This window comes from Zeus faber, assembly GCF_960531495.2.
Source record: "Zeus faber genome assembly, chromosome: 16".
NCBI lineage: Eukaryota > Metazoa > Chordata > Actinopteri > Zeiformes > Zeidae > Zeus > Zeus faber.
In genome coordinates this window covers 19,095,910-19,116,031 of record NC_137202.1, presented here as the reverse complement: position 1 = coordinate 19,116,031, position 20,122 = coordinate 19,095,910, and the positions used below count along the sequence as shown (strand labels likewise).

Here is a 20,122-nt window from a genome sequence, read left to right as displayed (position 1 = left end):
ACCACGATTCAAATAGTATTATACATGTTTTCAGTGTTTACAAATACACAAACATATACACACACACAAGCGAGCGTGTTCAACCACTCGCACGAAGATCCCACTGGAGAAGTGGGTGTGCGAGTGGGTTGATGAGGTTTGTCATCAACACGCCCACTCACTCGCTGTGAATTGTGTGCTTTCAGGGGTGTGTGTGCAGGGCCGACGCTTCCTATAGGCGACTCTGCTGCACGTCCCTGTTCCTCCAAATAAAGACATTGTGTTTTACAATGTTTTTCTTTGAGCTCTTGCTCTCTCTTTTTTTTTTTTTTTTTTTTTTTTAGATCCGGAGCTACTCATAAAACATTCAGGCTGAAGCCCGGGACGCCCACCCCTAACGATGCCACTGGTCTAAACCAGTGTGTTGCTGGTGTGTTCCATGCAGCTGAAACTTGAGTTTTACTTTGAACTTTCAAGGTTGTGAGAGCGTCCATTTCCTGCTGCGACGCGGCGGCTCATCTCTAATGAAACATCTGACTCCGGTCCAAAAGTCTGCTGGAGACAGGCCAGCCACACCCCCACCCCCACCCACCCCCACCCATCTTTTTTCACTGAGGAACTCTACAGCTTGGACACCATTACCAGGATGCATTAGCAAAAATCATTAACATTTATATATATATCTTTTTTAACATTTCCTGATAATAGGTTGTGGTTGTTGGGGCAATCACCATTGTGATGAAGCTGAGAAACCTTCACTAATCACTAAAAATAATATTTTTGATACTACCAACAAAATGTAGATATTTTAAGTTGCTTTGGACAAATGTGTCTGATAAAAAATGCCATGTGGAAACGATGATGTATAATGTTTTGATATTTAAATATTCTGTTGACTATTTTAATCACATAGAATCAATGATTTTCAACACATGCCTGTCATTAGCTTCCTTTTCAAATGTCTGAGAAGCCAACTCAATTCTGCAGTAGTGACCCTTAGTTTTTACATTTATTATTATGCGTTATTAATATCATGATCTAGAAATAGCCTCGAGATTTACTTCTAAAAATCTCAAGTCACATTTAATACCAGCCAGGAAAGCACACGTCTGAGTAAAAATTGTGTATTTGTGTGTGTTAAAACACGAGTGTGAAATCATAAACAAACGACAAAACATTACCTCACTTCTTCCCGCTCTCTCCCCCTTCCTCCCTCTCTGATTCATTCTCTAATGGTGTTCACTGTCCGTGTCCTTGAGTTTAGTTTTCTTTCAGAAAGGCTTTTACATTAAGTAAAGGAAGCGCACACGCACGCCCCCATCCATTTCTATGGAACCAAAATTTGGAGTGTGTTAACTGATGCATACTGTGGTTTCAGATGTACCAAACACGAGTGTGGCGTACCAAGTAGTGTGCTAGTGACAATGGCATTTCAGACCCAGTGACACACACACACACACACACACACACACACACACACACACACACACACACACACACACACACACACACACACACACACACACACACACACACACACACACACACACACACACAGATAGAAGGTGAAACACACTGACCTCGATCACACGAGAATCAAAGTCTTCATATGTTTCTGTGGAGAGAAAATGGCAGTGACGTGTTACTGTTACACTGTGTTAGTGTGTATGCTGAATTGTCTAACAGGGTGTCTTACATTGTCTTACGGTGTGTTGTCAGTGTGTGTTAGTGTGTCTATTGTGTACCAGTGCAGGGTATCTACAGGTCGGTAAAAGTTAAATCTAAGACTTAAGGTTATTATAATACCACTCTATATTCAATTGAATACAAAACTTGCAATGGAAATACACATCAAAAGTGAAAATATACTCTTTCCAAGTAAACACATTGATGTCAGTCTGGTTGAACATTTTCTAATTGTGTTTATTAATTAATTAAAAATATTGTCCCAAATTATATTCATTATTACCATATTACCAGAACATTTAATATCAGCAGACAATAACCCAGAAATCAAAAGTGACAGAGTTGTGTGCAAACCAAACCAAAGGCCAAAGTGCTTTTTAGATCCTTCACCATTTTATGCCATATGTGGAGCCTTGGTCTAAAATGAGGTCCCCTGAAAATAATGCTAATCAAATCAAGTAACGAGAATAGTGTTTTTTTTAAGAAAAAAATAAGCAATATATAAAAAAGCCGATGTACCATCCTTCTTGCTTATGAGTTGTCACTGGCCAAATAGCAATAGCAGCTTGATTTATATCCTGGCTAATTAAAAACCTTAGGCCTACCTGAGAGATTGTAAAAACTTAAATGCAGAATTTTCATTTGAAATGAAACAGGAATTCTGAGGGGAGCGAGAACAGGGAAAGGGAAGGTAGCGAAAAGAGAGAAAATGCCCGAGTGGACATTATGGCATACGCCCGAGTTCGGCTGATTCATTTTCCAGCTCTGTCTCAACCTCTTTGAATTCTGTGACATTTTCTTTGTATCGCTTCCCAAGTATGTTGGACTTGGTGATGAGCTGGGCAATGAGTGTGCCTGATTTCCCCTTAGCTCGCTCTGCCAGTTTGTCTGAATCTTCTTTCAGGCTGTTTACTACCTCAGTGTCTTCTTTTTGAGCTGCTCAAGGTGGTCCTCTGCAACTTTTCTCTTTCCTATTTGCAAATTGCTCCCCCTCTCTCTTTTCTTAGTCAAGGTGTAGCCTAGAACGAGGCCTTGCTGAAGCTGCAGGTGCCAGTAGCTCCTTCTTCAGAGGTACTTTGAGATCCCTCCCACAGACAGAGAGTCACATATCCTCCGAGCAACAACTGTGTCCTCCTGCATGTTATTAGCCTCCACCTTCTTGTTTACAGAGAAGCCCCTCTCAACCGTTGCTTGGCCATGGGACAGGAGCAGAAGTTTCCTGCAGAAAGTCCAGAGCTCAGAGTAGGATGGACCAGAGTTTCCGTACGAAAAAACTGGTGCGAGTCCACGTGTCCTGGAGGATTTCAATGTCCCGGACAAACGGGAGAGTTAAGCGTCAGTTAAGCTATTTTAAAAATAAATATTATGAATATTAACACTTGAAATTAAATCATTTCCATTCGTGAACAATAAGTAACAAGTGCAGCTGCTTTATTTAACATTTCACTTATATACAATTTTGATCAAATCAAAACCAAGATAAACATGGCAAGTAGGTCCAAATAATGAACTTTGTAGTGTTGTCCATTTTCGTCGCTAACTCTAACACAATGGATGTTTACCATCTGCTTTGGGTCGGAACTTAAATATCTCTTCAAAAAATAAATAAATAAATCGCTTAACTATAGATGAATGTGTCCCGGTTGTCAACAATACATCATCTTTCTGCTTCGCCTCTGAGTTTTGGGACACTGCGGTCTGCCTCCGGTCTGTGTGTACTGTGCTTACAAGCGCAACCTGTCCACAAGGGAGGACCCGTGACTGATTTCTATATCGACAAACGTCATTAGTTTGAGGTGAAAGGTCAGCTTTTGATCATCCAAACTGATTGGCTTTCCATTGCAACTTACCAAACGCGGAAATGAACAGATCTGCGGATTTTTCTATCAAAATGATCGAGTCTATTTTATTTCGACATCAAGAAAAAAAGTATGCCGACAATTATCGTTATTGCTCACCCAGCGCAAAGTCAAATTATGCCTTGAGGGGATTTTTTTTCCTCAGACATTAGGACCGGAGAGATTTAAATATGTGGGACTTCCAACAGGTCAAAAATCGGCAATTTCCAGATAATGCAAATGCTGGGATTGATGAGTCCATGCAGGAAAACATCCAGTCTTGTCCGCATGGGTTGGAAAGAAGAGGATTCAGCTTCTGCCTCCAGAGACAAGAAGTTTCCAAACTGCTGGATAATCACATAACTGGTCCTGAAATAGATTACCGTAATTTCTGGACTATTAAGCGCACCTGAATATAAGCCGCACCCACTGCATTTAAAAAAAAATATTTATTTTGAACATAAATAAGCCGCACATGTCTATAAGCCGCAGGTGCCTATCGGTCCATTGAAACAAATTAACTTTACACAGGCTTTAACGAAACACGGCTTGTAACCAAAATAAATATTAGTGGTAAACAGTAGCCTACCAAGAAAGTCATTGGTCACTATCTTCCTCCTTCCTGCGCACTGAAACCACTGAAGTCATCTCCTTCGGTGTCGGAGTTGAATAGCCCCAGAATCCCTTCATCCGATGTTGGATCGTTTTCATTGTCGCTCTCGTCACTTTCATCCGGAGGCAAATTCCCCGCTGAGCTCATGCTGCCCTCGTCAACGCGCAGCAGTCCAGCCTTTCCAAACCCGTTGATGATAGTGGATTTTTTGACAATGCTCCACGCTGTCAGGACCCACTGGCAGCCACCACGATGGTCCACCTCTAAAATCCTTAAACTTCATTGCCGTGGCGATTGTTTTGGCTTTCAGTCAGATCTGCACAGTTGAAACACCTCGGCCGTCTGCTCTCTGTGTGTTGACCCAGTCTTCGAGCTTTCTAGTTCGGGCCATCTGCTTGTCTTCCCTCTGAAAGCTTTTGTTGTCTTTTTGCATCATCGACTCATTAAGGCCAAGCTCCCGTGCAGCAGCTCTATTTCCTTTTCCAACAGCCAGATCGATCGCCTTCAGCTTGAAAGCTGCATCATATGCATTTCTTTGTGTCTTTGCCATGATGAGGGTGACGAAATGACTACCATAAATGATGGGAAGTTTGAGCGCGCTCCATTTAATCTAAACAGTAAACTAAACAGTTACATGGTTTCACCTTAACCCGTTCAGCAATTTCATTGGTCTAATGAAAGCTTCATGCCGCCAAAAAACTGAGCACCGTCACATAATGTGTTTTTTGCTCAGTTTTTTGGCGGCATGAGGCTTGTGAAAGCGGGAAAAATCCATAAATTAGCCGCATCATTGCTTAAGCCGCGAGGTTCAAAGCGTGGATAAAAAGAAGCGGCTTATAGTCCGGAAATTAGGGTAACATAAAATAAATAACACAATCAATGTAACAAAAAACTTCCAGTTGACACTGGGTCCAACCATGGAGACTGAAATCCTATTTCTCAGGTCATGCTGCTGCACACAGTCCAGGGAAATAAAAAGGACGACTGCATGCCCTATCAAAACATGCCTGTGCAGAACAGGCTGCACTGCAGATGTTAGTGACTCAGTCGCTGAGCTCTGAAGCCCTGCTGCACTTTTGAACAGAGGTCCCTTTATGACATGAGTCACGAAAGAGGGGAATTTATTTTCAAAGACTGTCTCAGCTGGGGGTGGTGGAGGATCCACATATCTGGCGGCCTTTGGGCGTCGGCATCCAGGTGCCCTGCTCTGAGCGCACTCTGCTATGTGGATGGGTGTTCGGGGCTTGTGGCTAGATGGGTGTTTGTTCGGTTGCGGCGGGGAGGGCCTCACCCTTGTGAAGGGGGCTGGTGGGCACAGGGGCCCGCCGGCTCGCCTGCAGGGCAGGCGGCTCAGGCAGAGTGTCGGTCTGTCGGCACGGCACGGCTCAGATTCTGCGCCTGCATCTCGTGTCTGCAAGTGGTGGTGGATTGCATGTGTGCGTCTCAGGGGTGCAGGGTCTCCTCTCGTTCTCTGGGACTGGTTTATGCTCCTCAGGGTCGTGTGTGAGTTTTGCTCCACAGGCTTCCGGCTTCTCTTGGGGCTGGGGGTCTTCCGTGGCTGCAGGGCAGGGTGCGCTGGGATGTTGTTTTCATGTTTGTTTTTCCATGTACATGCTGTTGTTTGGTTCTATGTTTATTTGTCTCACGTGTGGTGATTCTCCCCCACTTGGGTGATGTGATATGAGTTGTTTGAAGACAAAATTCTAGTAAGATGGCTTTCCAAAGAGGGGGATTGATGGCGGTTCTGTGTAACAAAAAGCTGTGCTCTCATCATCCCACAGGACAGAGCTGTTGCAAGCAGTTCTTGATGATTAAAGAATGATTAAAAAGTGATATTGCAGGTTGAGAGGTTGAACTCCACTTGCAGACTAACTCTGTCCAAGATGCAATGGCATACAAATACTGTGTTGTATGTCGAGCATGCTGACTGAACACACACACCTTGTCTTTCCTACATATAAATGCCTGCACAAGCCCCGAGTCTGGAAACCTGGCTTTGAACACGTCTTCAATTCTGTCATTTGACCTGTATAAGTGGTGGCTTGTCACCCTCCTCAGACTGTTGGCGTAGAGCCACAAATTGTGTGGAGGTCAGATGATGACTTTGTCGGCTACGAATTCCCCATTGTAACATCCATGATAACATCCTTGCTAGCGGTGGAAAGAGTGGAGCAGAAATGGGTAATTGGAGTCTGCTGGCGGGCTTTTGTATACTCTTTGTGCTTAACCCTCAACCCTGCATGTGCGATTGATTCCACCACCTTGATTATGATTGTCCCAAGTTTAAAACGCCTTCGACATACCACGCAGTTCGCTTCGTAGGCATTTACCAGCACCGGCTTGAGTCATCATTCTCAAGCCATTTGTTGTTAAACTTGTATTTTCTCATTTCCATAAACTCACGAGCAGGCTGGCATAGTAAGGCCTTAGTTTAAAGTTGCAGACTCATTGTGTCACGTGATCTGAATGCGCAGAGGGGGCGAAAATAGATTCAATAGTCAAGAGGTTTATTTGTCACATACATATGTGACCCACTGCAGAGTTAGGTAAATACAGTGGCTTTTGACTTTTTTTCCCCCCATATCATTTGAAAGTTAAGAATCAGAGCTTCAAAACAAGGTGTCACTTGTGCAAATCAAGGAAACATTTTTAAAGCAATGACTTGTTAATGACAAGTGTGTGGCAAACTGCGTTTGAGATAATCATCTTCAAAGTTTTCCCCACACTTGGCGTCATTCAGCCAGCTCCCAGAATACAAATAGGCTGGAGGACCAACAAAGCTGCATGGCTACTTGTCACATGGCCACTTGACACCCTGCTGAGTGAGGGCAACCTCCGCATTGTTCTTGTGTTTTGAGGGAATGTCGAACAGCGTCAGACAGGCAACATCTTTTGTTTTTAAAAAGGATTTAATTTCACTCCATATATGTATGGATGTATATTTATGTAATGAATAAACCTCTTGAATCTTGGATTTAACAGTAATAATATACCACTGTGTCGACCCCTAAAGGGAGAAGCCGAAAGAAGACAAATATACAAGTTTTATGAAGTGCAATTATTTAGGAGTTTAAAAGTACGGACAAAAAAACAAAATGTAGAGTACATCAATAATATGAGTCTCTGTATATCAGCCCTATATCTTCAAAATTCTTGGAATTATGTTGAATAACCCCAAATCTACCCTAGCTACATTCTGAGAGCCTGTTTGGGGCTGCCTCTTTTCATTTTCTTTCATCACTGGCTGCATTTGCAGGTCAACTTGAGAATCTTGTCCATAACTACTTCATAATCTGCAAAGGGACTTCATCACGTCATCAACTTCTTCTGTAACAACAACGGGCGTGTCGTCGGTCTCCTTCGGTGGTTCTTGAAAATATTCTGTTTCATCGTCACATTCAGTTTGAAATCCGCTGTTTGAAAGGTTCTCCAAATCCGGGATAACGCCGGTATCAGATTCAGCATCGCTGTCAGAGAACTGACCATCATCGCGAAAAATTAAGTCCAGTATGCGCTGCTTACACTGATTTGGTCCGCAGTATGAAGTAGATCTGCTTCTCGTGATCCATTACAACAGAGACGAAAGTTTTCACAGACAAGTGAAGTGGATTGAAGTGACGTCGCATTACTTCTTCGTTGGTCTATGCCCCCGAGACAATAATGTCTCAGTGTATGTAAAAGTAGTACGATTTAAAGGTTGAACTCTATCAAAATGGTTTCACATTGTGACTTCACATTACATGAAATATGGATGATCTTCACCTGGACGGTCGCTTTAAAGGAAACGGTCGCTCTGTGTTGTTCAGCACTATTCAGCGTCTCTGTAAGTGAACCATGTTTCCCCATGTAATCTGACGGGAATATTGAACTCTGCGATTTAACATTTTCTGCAATTTATAAATCAAACTCTGTTTTGAAAATATGTTTAAAAAAAAACAAAAAACAAAAAAACATAAAGGAACACGAATCTGGAAAAATCAAATTTTCCTTTTAGAAAGGTTTTTTCAACTTATTTGGCCGCTCCTGGCCATTTTAGAAATGCGTGACAATGCGAGTTTTGCTGCGGTGTGTCACATATACATACATATATGCAGTGAAATGTCATTGCAATTCACCCAGAGATTATGCACAATAAGTTAGAAACTGAACACAATAGCTAACCTAATTTCTACCGAGCTAATTAACTGAAACTAACTGATTCCTGAAAACGTAATGCAGTTTGTGAATAGAATATGAAATAAAATAAGACTCAAACATGTAATAAAGAGTGGGGGTACAAAATAGAAGTAAAGGGAAGAGACCTATGTATATGGGATAGGCTGTTTGTATATATACTGTAGATATGTGCAGTAAAGTGTCATGTGAATAAAATGAGGTAGTGTGTGGAGATATACAGTCCAGTATGCAACAGTACGACACATGAATACAGTAACACCGAAAACAACAGTAATACAGCGCAGTATGCAGTAACCCAGTACAGTGATACAGAATACAGCACAGTATGCCATAACCCATAATAGTGATACAGTATGCTACATGCAGTGCAGTGGGGCCTGTGTGTGTCTCAGTGAGGACCCCTGGTAAGTTCAGCATTGACAGTCCTTATGGCTTGCGGGAAGAAACTGTCTCAGTTTCTCTGTCGTCGCTGTTACTGCGGAGGCGCTTGCCCGCCCACAGCAGCTGGAACAGTCCGTTGTTGGGGTGATGAGGATCCTTCATGATCCTGTGGGCTCTGCTGCTACACCTCCTGGTGTATAAGTCCTGCAGGGAGGGGAGGGTAGTTCCAGTAACACGTTCAGCTGAACACACCATCCTCTCCAGGGCCCGCCTTTCTTGATCAGTACAGTTCCCAAACCAGGCAACAATGTTGCCTGTCAGGATGCTCTCCTCTGCTCCAGAGTAGAAGGACTTGAGATCCTCAGAGACCCTGAATTTCTTCAGCGGACTGAGGTGGTAAAGATGCTGCCTCACCTTTCTCATCAGAATATCTGAATGTAAAGACCATGTTAATTCCTCCATGATGTGGACTCCAAGTACTTTAGGCTACTTACCCTGTCGACAGAAGCCCCATTAGTCACCACCGGCGCGCGGGCCTCGGTTGTAATCCCCTCCTAAAGTCCACAATCACCTCCTTAGTTTTGCTGACGTTCAGGAGCAGGCTGTTGTCCTGGCACTAGAGTGGCTAGGGAGGGGCTGCTCTTGTAGTTCGTAATAGTCCACCGCTGCTGCCACAAGTGTCTGGTGTCCCGTTGCTCCATCGGTTGCTCCACTGTACCCCTGTAGATCCATTTAGCGTCCTTCATTGCCATCCGCAGATTGTATGACGTCGCTTTGTAATTGTCCATATTTACGGATACAAGACAGTCTTTGTCAGGGGCCATCAGCATTCAGAGCGCCGCGGATTAATTTATCAACCTGCTATTTTTGGTTAGGAAATACCCAAACTTTCACCATGAGAACGATACTGTCTGCTAGCGTAGCTATGAAGCTCAGATCTACTTTCATAAACTCGCTGACGTCACTGGAACCTGATTGGAACATGTCCCAGACTACGTCAGAGCATCCTGAAGCACGGCCTCCGATTGGTCCAACCACCGCTTTACGTCCTTCGTCGTAATTATCCTTCGCCTGTTTATGTCCCCAGCCACTACTACAGCCGCATCGGGACGTTCGTTCTGAAGTCCTCACAAGACATCATACAGGTCCGATAGTGCTGTGTTGGTGTCCACTTGCAGTAGAATATAAACGGCTGTGATGATGACTGTGCTGAATTTCCGGGGAGGTAGAATGAATGGCATGAGACGGTCAGCTGTTCCAGGTTCAGTGAGCAGGAGCGGGAGTGTCTTGTTGGGGTTACACCAGCGGCTGTTTATAATGAGGCAGACACCACCACCCTTCAATTTCCCCGACCTGTCGTCGCGCAACACGGAGAAGGACTCGGCTGGACGTATGGCGTGGTACGGCACCAGGGGGTTCACCCATGTCTACGTCAGGCAGAGGACACAGTTTCTCAAATCCCGTTGGAATGTAATCCTAGCACAAAGGTTATCTTTCTTGTTCTCAAGGGCCTGGACATTGGCAAAGAAGAGGTGGACGGTATGGTTGTGTCCTCATTCTGATCTTGATGCCGCGTCGCTTATGTGGGGCTTCCTTCATCGCCGCCCCCTTGGAACAGTGGCTCCATTGTTGTTGTTGTTTTTCTGGTTGGGAGCGCTGGTGCGTGAAATCTCCGCCGGCCACTCTGAGCCAGGGATAAAAAGTCCCAAAGTTGTTCTTTCAGGGATTTTTTTTATTTCCATGAGTGCATCGCCGTCGTAGGATATCACTGCCGTTGAGTTTTTGACGGACATAGCGATGTAAAATAAAAAAAAAAAACTAAAATCGTGCGCAATGGACACAGAGCGTCCGCGCAGACGACAGCAAGGGGCGGAGCCACGACTACGATAATGTATACTGTATATAAAGACGTGGACAAATTTGTTGGTACCCTTAAAGCTCATCGAAACAATGCTTCATTCATCCTGAAATGTGATGAAATTAAAGCAGTTTTTCCATGTATACCTGCATGCTTTTGGTATGTCAGAGTAAAAGCAAAGAAACTGTGAAAAAAAGATTAACTATTGCCAAAGAGATCAATTATATTCTAAAATGGCCTGTACAGATTTGTTGGTACCCCTTTGGAAAGATTATAAATATATGGATCATAGTGATATTTAAAACAAACTGTTTTCTTTAATAGGTATCACACATGTCTTCAATCATATCACTCATTCAGCATATTTAAATGGAGAAAAGTAGTCACTCTGCTGTTTGGTATTTAAATGGAGAAAAGTAGTCACTCTGCTGTTTGGTATAATCATGTGCACCACATGGAACATGGACCAGAGAAAGCAAAGAAGAGACTTGTCTGAGCTTGATGTTCCTGTGACGACAGCCGCAAATATTATTAAGAAGTTTAAGGTCCATGGGATTGTAGCCAACATCCCTGGACACGGCGGCAGGAGAAAAATCGACCCCAGATTGAACAGAAGGCTAGTGAGAATGGTAGAAAAAGAGCCAAGGACAACTTCCAAAGAGGTACAAGCTGAACTCCAAGGTTAAGGTACATCTGTGTCTGATCACACCATCTGTCACTTTTTGGAGTGACAGTGGGCTTCATGGAAGAAGACCCAGGAGGACTCCACTTTTGAAAGAATGACATAAAAAAGGCAGACTGGAATTAGCTAAAATGCATATTGACAACCCACAATACCTCTGGGAGAATGTCCTTTGAATAGATGAGTCAAAATTTGAGCTTTTTGGCAAGTCACATCAGCTCCATGTTCACAGACGAAAAAAATAAGCTTTCAAAGAAAGGAACACCATACCTACTGTGAAACATGGAGGAGACTCTTATGTTTTGGGGCTGCGTCACTGCGTCTGGCACAGGGTGCCTTGAATCTGTGCAGGGCACAATGAAATCTCAAGACTATCAAGGCATTCTGGAGCGAAGCGTACCGCCCAGTGTCAGAAAGCTGATAATGGGTTCTCCAACTGGATAATGACCCAAAACATACAGCTAAAAGCACCCAAGAATGGATAAGAACAAAACATTGGACTATTCTGAAGTGGCCTTCTATGAGCCCTGATCTGAATCCTATCGAACATCTATGGAACTTTTCAGGAGGAATGAAGCATTGATTCAATGATCTGTAAGGGTACCAACAAATTTGTCCACATCTGTCTGTATGTCTTTTATATATATGTGTGTGTGTGTGTGTGTGTGTGTGTGTGTGTGTGTGTGTGTGTGTGTGTGTGTGTGTGTGTGTGTGTGTGTGTGTGTGTGTGTGTGTGTGTGTGTGTGTGTGTGTGTGTGTGTGTGTGTGTGTTGTGTTGTATGATGTGTTCCAGTGTGTGTCTCTGACCTCCGTTGGGTCCGGGGTCAGGCGACCCGAGACTGATCCCCCCCCAGGAGTTTCCTGTCCATCCTCTCTCCCTCTTCACCTTCATCCTCCTCTTCCTATCCCACTCGTCTCTTTGACGCACTGTACACAGGAAGTGACACCACACAGCGTTATCGTACAATTTGGTAAATTCTTCTAACCTCCAGCCAGTGATAATAAATCTGTGTTAATTTATGATAATTAATCAATGAATTAATGTTTAGGTGTTCCACTGGTGTGTTGGAATGCTGTCACATCGGAAGTGATGCTGGTCACACGCTCCACTGGCGTTTTGGAATGCTGGCAGTTGGAGTGATGGCAGTCATGTGTTCAACTAGCACGTCGGAACACTGCCAGATAGGAAGTGACGTACAAAGCTCTGCTTGCATCTCCTGCTGCTCGGTCTCTCCTCGTCGCGACATAATCTGCTGAGCTCCTCCTTTAAACACCGGGGCATTGAGACCAGGCCACAGGAAGCCACCTCGGCCTTGGGGAGAAACAGGCAAACAGATGAGTAGTCAGACAGACAGGCAAGAGCACAGGTCTGCAGAGAGGCAGGCAGGCAGGCAGGCAGGCAGGAAGATGGCTGTCTCACCATCTCCAAGGCTCTGTCCTCTGTTGAGATCTTTTTTCAGTTTGCGTTTAGTCCTCTTTCCTCTGCCCTTCTTTGCCCCTGCTCCACTTTCTGCCAAAACTCCTCTCCATAGCTCCTCCGCCGTCACTGAAGGAGAAGGAGATTACTCTGTTACTGAGAGCGGGCAACTAACAGAGAGACATACAGAACACAGGGAGAGATGGAGAGCGATAAACAGCTTAGAAACATACAATACGAAAAAACAGTCCACAAAAACTCGTGACCACGTCGAGTCAAGTCCACTCGACTGTGCGAGTGAGTGATGCATTGAGGATCCAGCGAGGCATCAGAAAAAGTAAAGCCGTGATGTGGTAATTTCTCACAGGAATGCAACAACGTTTTTCGTCTTTCAAAGAGACGTGACTTATTGAAAATGTAATCCAATGAAAGAAGTCACCACTAAATTTAAGTACGTTTGATTACCTTCGTAAACCCGCGTAAATGCGTCACTTTAAACATGTGACAAATAGCCAATCGTACAGCAGGAGCGCCGGTGCTTCCTCCGTCGCACCCCAGCCGCAGCGCTCTCCTGCAGGGCAGCACGCAGTGGGGATGAGGTCCCCCGGAGCCGACGTGGCGGCTCTTCCTAAAACGCCAATTTGAACTGTAACTCACAATCCTTCCAACCCAAACCCGGCACGGCCACCATCCCACGGAAGATGAGTGATTAAAGAAAGAATCCGTGGAAGTTCCTCGGTCCGCCCCGCATTTAACCACAGAGCGCAGATTACGGACCTTCGGAACCTCTAAAACTGTAATGCGTGTCTGACATGACTAAACTGGACCCTGTGTAGTGTTGCCTGCAGCTATATTTATTGTATTTATTATTGTCAATTTTATATCGTGCATATTAATTATATAAGATGTCTGTGGTGTTGCGTTTTGGCAGTATAAGTGTATAGGTAGTAGGGATGCCACAGTGAGAATTTTTCCCCACCAATTAATAAACTCGGTAGCACCGGACATTTTACAGCGTGTGTATGTGTGTGTGGGGGGGGTATCCCTGTTATGCACGGTGCTGCTTTTTCTTTTTCGGAGAAAAATAAAAAGTTAAATAAAAAAAACATCTAAAATAAAAATACATCTACAATAAAAAATACAATGTTCTCAATGTGTTATCTGAGACGGGGACGGAGATCTCCCCTGCAAATCACGCATGGAGATTAGGCATGGAGACAGGTACCGATCTAGGGTCTTCGATAGCCTTCTTTCTCTTCTCTCCTCCCGTGATAAGTAAAATCTGACATCGCAGACGGTGCTGCGATCTGCTGTGAGCGCACAAAGCAGACACTTTCACTTTGAGTTTTGTAGCGTCCAACTAAATATTGATAACACGCTTGGTATTTTACAAATCTGATTTGATGAACGTGCCCGCTGATATGCAAAAATTAACGAGATGGGCTTTATTTCTATTAAAAAATAATAAAAAAACGCCGGTAGGGGCAGTGGTCAAGTAATGTAATCGGCATAAAACTGTGTAACACCGGTAACTGCAGGAACCCTACAATGAAGCAATTTATAATTGAATTGAAAGGATACAGCAGAGACACAAGATCTCTTACATGCATGATTACACGATTCTAGCTTTTTACTGTGAAAGTGATGAACAAAAAAATACTGCATGAAAAGATATTCCATATAAAAAGATCAATAGAAAGATTGCTAATCGAAATTACGTGATAATGAATCAACTAAAATGTCATGACTAATTCAGGGTACTTAAGTATAGAAGTAAGCAGTAAGAAGACTGATGGCTTTTGGGACATAGTAGACCATCATATAGCTGCGCCAATTACAATAATTTGCAGCCTATGTCCAAGTACACAACCTGCCAGGATACAACAGAAAAATAACATAAAAATAATAATAAGCCAAACACAAAAATAAAATATTAATCTAAGAAGAAAAGTCAATGCAAAGCAGCAGGGGGCTTTTACAGCCTCTCAGAAGTAAGGTTAGGGTGATATAAATATGTAAACATAAATCCCTACAACATTGTGAGTCAGGTTTTTCCTTCTTTCTCCAAGCTCTCGTTTTCCATCTAGACCAGTCATCTACAGCTGTGCCCTTGACGTGTCACAGTGCATTCTGGGATATTAATGCCAGCATATTTCCCAATGCGTGCATACTTTAGCTCGTCATCATTAACACCATCCAAGTCTGCTAGAAATCTCGGGGTAGTGATTGATGACTGGCTAACTTTTTCTGACCAAATTTCATGTCTCCCGGTCCTGCAGATTCACAACATCAGGAAGATCAGATGGTACCTGTCAAGAGCACTCAGCTCAATGAACAAATGTAAATATGCTATGATATTTGCCAGACGTAGTATGTCATCCTAGAACATTTTACATACTAGCTGGGTTTTAAAACTCACGCTTGTTGAAGAAGCTTCCATGTCGGACACTCTGCCCTGATGCAGCAGAGACAGCAGGAGGTTGAAGGTTCCTGTGGAGAGGGAGCGCCGAGGCTCGACTGACTGACGAGGTGGAGGTGAGAGCTCCCCCGATGGCACGGACTGGCACTGCACCTGAAAGAGAGCCGCAGACGTCAAAATATAGACGGCAGCTTACACACACACACACACACACACACACACACACACACACACACACACACACACACACACACACACACACACACACACACACACACACACACACACACACACACACACACACACACACAGAGAGAGAAAAGTCAAAAAGGACTATTGCATGTCATTATTAATGTGCTTTTCTGTGTACACTTCTATGACAAAATTCCTGAATTCAATAAATCGAAAGCAATTTCAGTTCTAAACTATTCAAAGAAATTCAGTGCTGGCAGCCAAATACATTTTTAAAGACAATTTAAGGTTTAGTAATTGGTATATTATGTTGTGTTTAGGAATTATGCTTTCCTTCTAACAATAGGACTAGTTTTATTTATCAATTTGTATAATTTTGGCACATTCTCGGCTTGGGCGATTGGACAAATATATAGGCAATCTGTGATGAATCCATCGGTGTTGGTTTTTTTTGGCTGGCATTCTGCTTTAGCCGCATCCGGTGCTTTTCCCCCCTCTTGAGAAACCCACAAAAAGAAGAAATAAATCACCGTAAACCCAGTTTCCCAGTCATTCTAAAACTGACTCTCTCCTTCTTTCTTCCTGTGGTTCGGTTCAGATATTGCAGGAGCAACACGCCGATGCAGAGCACACTCACACACACCTGTTATAACAGGGGGTGGAGGGCCAGTCCCCGGGGAAGCTGCACCCGCCGCCTCCTCCGGGGAGCAGACCCAGAAGGGCTTTCTCCGGGTTAATTACACGATTTGATACTTTTATTTTGCTCCTCGGCTGTTTGTCCATTGTTGTGGGATTTGAGAAAGTGGCCAAAAAAAAACAACAAAAAAAAAAACCTGCCAATTAAGTGAGGGTTTTACCAGAACCTCCGTGCTGCAACCCAGTGCTCCTTCCTGGGCTGCGTTTGCAAAGATGACAAATAACTTATTTTACATCTTCGGCTTGCCAGTTCATCCGGTTTAAAACCAAAATAATCCCATATAGGATTGCAGAGGAAGAATGAGACAGGCAAGAATGGAGAGGCACACTGGGGGCGCCCGCGATCTGAACAGCTCTGCTCCCCCTCGGAATAGGGCCAGGATTTTAGGAAGTAAAAAAAAAAAAGCTTGGCTGTTCCGACCTCAATGCTCCAGGTACAGCTCTATCATATCAGCTCCTACGACACCATAGATTTTGTTTTACGATGCAAGGTGATGGCAGAGAGGAACAAATGGTCCACAGTGATGTCATGGGTGTCTTTATACACCGTGGAGAGATGGGCGCAGCGGTGCGTTTGACAGCTCTGGGGAAAGTTATGCTGGTGGCAATTTTTTACACTGTCCTTCGCCAATGCATTTGAGTATGTTTAAACCCTGTTAAGAATTGTGCCCAAGGCAATCGCTGCATCATTAGTTATTTGAAAAACATGTTATGAGGAGGCCTTAATCCCCACAAATGGTCGAGTGGTAAATGCAAATTGAGGAGATGAATTGACTGGGATTAGAAAAAAGATTAATGTTCACTAACGCCGCCCGAGACGTTACAGACTTTGGAGCAAAAAAGCTGGAGAAATGTGGAATGTGGATTTTCTGCCATGTAAATTAGACACTGGACTCAAGGGAGTGGGCGGAGACAAGACTTATTACAATTGACCAAATGTTTGAAGGGGAAAATTTAAAATCATTTAAATGATAAATTAAATGTGACTCCGCAGACTGTGCTGCGACTCAGCTGTACATGCACAAAGCAGCCACTTTCCCTTTTGTAGCGACAGACTACAAAGAGTAGAGTATTGATAACACGCTTAGTATTTTATAAAATAGAAGATTTTACTTTATACGAAAATTAACTAAATTGGTTTTATTTCTATAAAAAAAAAAAATGGTGGCTGCAGTGGGCATGTCATGTAATTGGTGCATGCCTGAACACCACGTGACACCAGTAACCGCAGCAACCCTAGCCCACTGCAGAAAGAATTCAACTGGAATTCTAAAGGTAATTGTATAAAAATATGACAGAAATAAAACAAATCTGTGGTAGAGAGAAGGTCGGGGATCACCCATACATTTTCTGGGATTGTCCAAAATTTAAGTCATACTAGGAAGGGACTCAAACAAAATAAATAATTATAATAAATAAGATTTAAAGAAATATTTTCTATTTTTAACATTGATCTCCCACTAATCCCATTGTACCATATTGCATGAGCAGTCCCTGATGGAGTAATGGATAACAAAGGTTTACTTGTTGCATACCCTTTTATTGGTGGCAAAAAAAAAAGATAACTTTATCTTGGCTCAAACCACTGCCACCCACCAGACATCAGTGGCAAGACAGGTTAATGAAAGTGTACTCAATGGAAAAAATAACAAGAAAACTCCTTGTAAAGACAGATGTTTGTAAACAGATGGGCTCCTGTAATTTCTTATTTTAGATTACCAAGGTGATAAGGCGCTGTACTGATTAAATTGTGAAAACCAGAAACCGTATTTCTATCTTATTTATTGATTTTATTCTTTTTGGAGACTCCTCTATGTGGATGCACATGATGCCATGATTTATCATTTTTAGGTTGGTTTGCCTAACTGTTTTTAGTCCTTCCCTTTTATATTTACTATAAAATTTTAAGTATAAATAAACATTTTGTTTAAAAAAAAAGTGTTATCATTGCCTATTTGTTGCACACTATTTATCAGCAAGGGAGATGGGGAATATCTCAAGCGAATGCAAAATGTTTTTACCCATAATGTAGAAGCTAATTGAATTTCATGCTTCTAGCTTTTCTGATTAGATAATGTGAATTAAAATACGTGTTCGGTCCGAAATCTAGGCACAAGTGAGGCGTAGCATTGGCTATGGTGGTGGAGCACAAGATGGGTGGCCTGTTGTGAACATAGTACATTGTGTATCTTGATTATTGAGAACATTTATTGTATTTCTATGATTACATGTGTTGTGTATTTTAGTAATAAGTTGACAAAAATCACATGTCTCCCCTGCGCATTCGTTATCCATAAAAGACAAATGGTAATGTGAATATTTTATCTATTCATATGCTTTCATAAGATATTAAGACGAGGGATTTTTGAGGAGCAATAATTCGTTATGGTTTTATGACTATTCATGATTATGTGGCGACAAGCGCAGTGCTCAAATGTTATTCAGCCTTTAAGACGCCGATTCATTTCGTCACGATATTGCGCGAAGCCATGACAGACGGACAAACGAACATTAAAGTGGGAAGACCGTCCACCGTGGACTCTGCCTGAGAAGTCTGGGATCCCACATCGCTTATCGGTATAACGGAATCAACACGAGCTACAAACCACTCTGTGATTAGAACAGAGACGCTTATAAAACACTGGGACGTGTTTTATCAGGAAACCATATCGGCGAGTGTCCAAACATAAGTTGGACGTCAGCTGGACGGTCACCTCGGAGCAGTATGAAGCCACGGCTCCCTCTTCCTCCCCCGCCGTGCGCGCCGATCAGTTCTCCACTTCCCCCGTTCCGCTTAAAACGTTTACTTTCCAAATGATCGTTTCTCGTGGAAGAAAAGATTAAAAAAAGAATAATAACTCACCTCCCAGCGTGATGCGGAGGGCACACCAGACGCGCATGGACGCCGCCATCTTGGACTTCTGCCGGGTCCGGCGTTGGGCGTGACGCAAGGCTGTCCGACACCTGCCTGATCGAAATGGGACACAACGCACGATAAAAAAAATTGTCACAATAGATTTTACTACAAAATGAAAAACCACAATTGCCGAGTTATAGAATTACACACTTCATTGAGTTAATTAATCTGTATGGCAGACTGTCACCCCAAGAAAGTGCCACCAGTACTAGCACAGGGGTTCCAAAACGGGGGGGCGGACCCGGATTCTTTTTATATATTTACATGAAATATTTGTATGTATTAAAATGTTTATTTGTATTTTTACGTTTTTCTGTCTCTCTCTTTGTCTTCCCTTCAATTGACTAAGCTTCATTAGTGTGCATATGATATACATAGACACGCATACTTACTATATTACACCATTCAGAATAGCAAGAAATAACAACATAAAAATGATTTGTGTAGAGTAACAAGGTAAAAATACTTTGTTACTTTACTCAGTTGCTGGTTTTGGTTTTTTTTTTTGCGTAACCCTGCCCTGCCACTTCTACTTCAACAAGGGCCTTCCGCTGGAGAAGGCTCTTGTTTTGTGTGGCGCAGGGGATGAGGAGCCGGAGCAGGATCTACCCCGCCCTTCTGTTCTCCCTCCACCAGGCGAAACCCCCCCCCCACACACATTCATCGTAACCTAGATGGGTTACCCCAAGGCTGAGGACGAAGAAGGGGGTCCACTGGGCACCTTGACCCTGGGCGGGGAGATGCTGTCTCCGGAGGTGGTCGACAAGGAGGCGAGGACCTCCGGCGCCATTCTGCACCTGACCCAAACCCCGGCGGTATCGGCGGGCAGAGTGATGACCTGGGCCATGCAGTCTCAGCGTGCACTGTGGCTGGACACTGAGCGCTCTCCCAGAGAGGGAGAAGGCCGAGCTCGTCGACAGTGGGCTCCGCCGCTCGGAGGACGAAAGTGCTCAACTTGCCAGAGCCAACCAGACCAGCCGCCGGGCCAGGAGGGCACGTACGGCTCATACAGCCCCCGCCCCCCCCCCCCCTGTCTATAGCAACGTAAAAAAGTTTATTTGAATCAAAAATACATTTTCAACAAAGAGCAATCCTATGATACCCCTCCTCTATCCACCCTGCCTCTCTTGAGCCATGGAGCAGATATACAAGAATGTACTGTAGGGTTTCTACGGGCTTCAGACCAGGCCTCAGGTTGGCCAATGTCTTCAGCTCAATTCTTGACTCAATTCTCCAAGACTGGAGAAGCCTGAGCTAGCTACAGGTAA

At 43.5% G+C, this 20,122-nt stretch overlaps 1 protein-coding gene across 1 annotated transcript in view; it reads right to left on the bottom strand.

The window, feature by feature from the left end:
- mrps5 (mitochondrial ribosomal protein S5) overlaps positions 1 to 18,866 on the bottom strand; it is a 30,852-nt gene extending 11,986 nt beyond the window's left edge. The window contains exons 1-6 of the mRNA XM_080016258.1: positions 18,801 to 18,866; positions 15,050 to 15,202; positions 12,634 to 12,759; positions 12,412 to 12,525; positions 12,021 to 12,140; positions 1,560 to 1,594 (exon numbers count right to left, since the gene is read on the bottom strand). Of these exons, the coding sequence (XP_079872384.1) occupies positions 1,560 to 1,594; positions 12,021 to 12,140; positions 12,412 to 12,525; positions 12,634 to 12,759; positions 15,050 to 15,202; positions 18,801 to 18,849 (597 nt within the window). The 5' untranslated portion in view covers positions 18,850 to 18,866. The remainder of the gene's footprint in view (positions 1 to 1,559; positions 1,595 to 12,020; positions 12,141 to 12,411; positions 12,526 to 12,633; positions 12,760 to 15,049; positions 15,203 to 18,800) is intronic.
- Between the last annotated feature and the right edge of the window lie 1,256 nt (positions 18,867 to 20,122).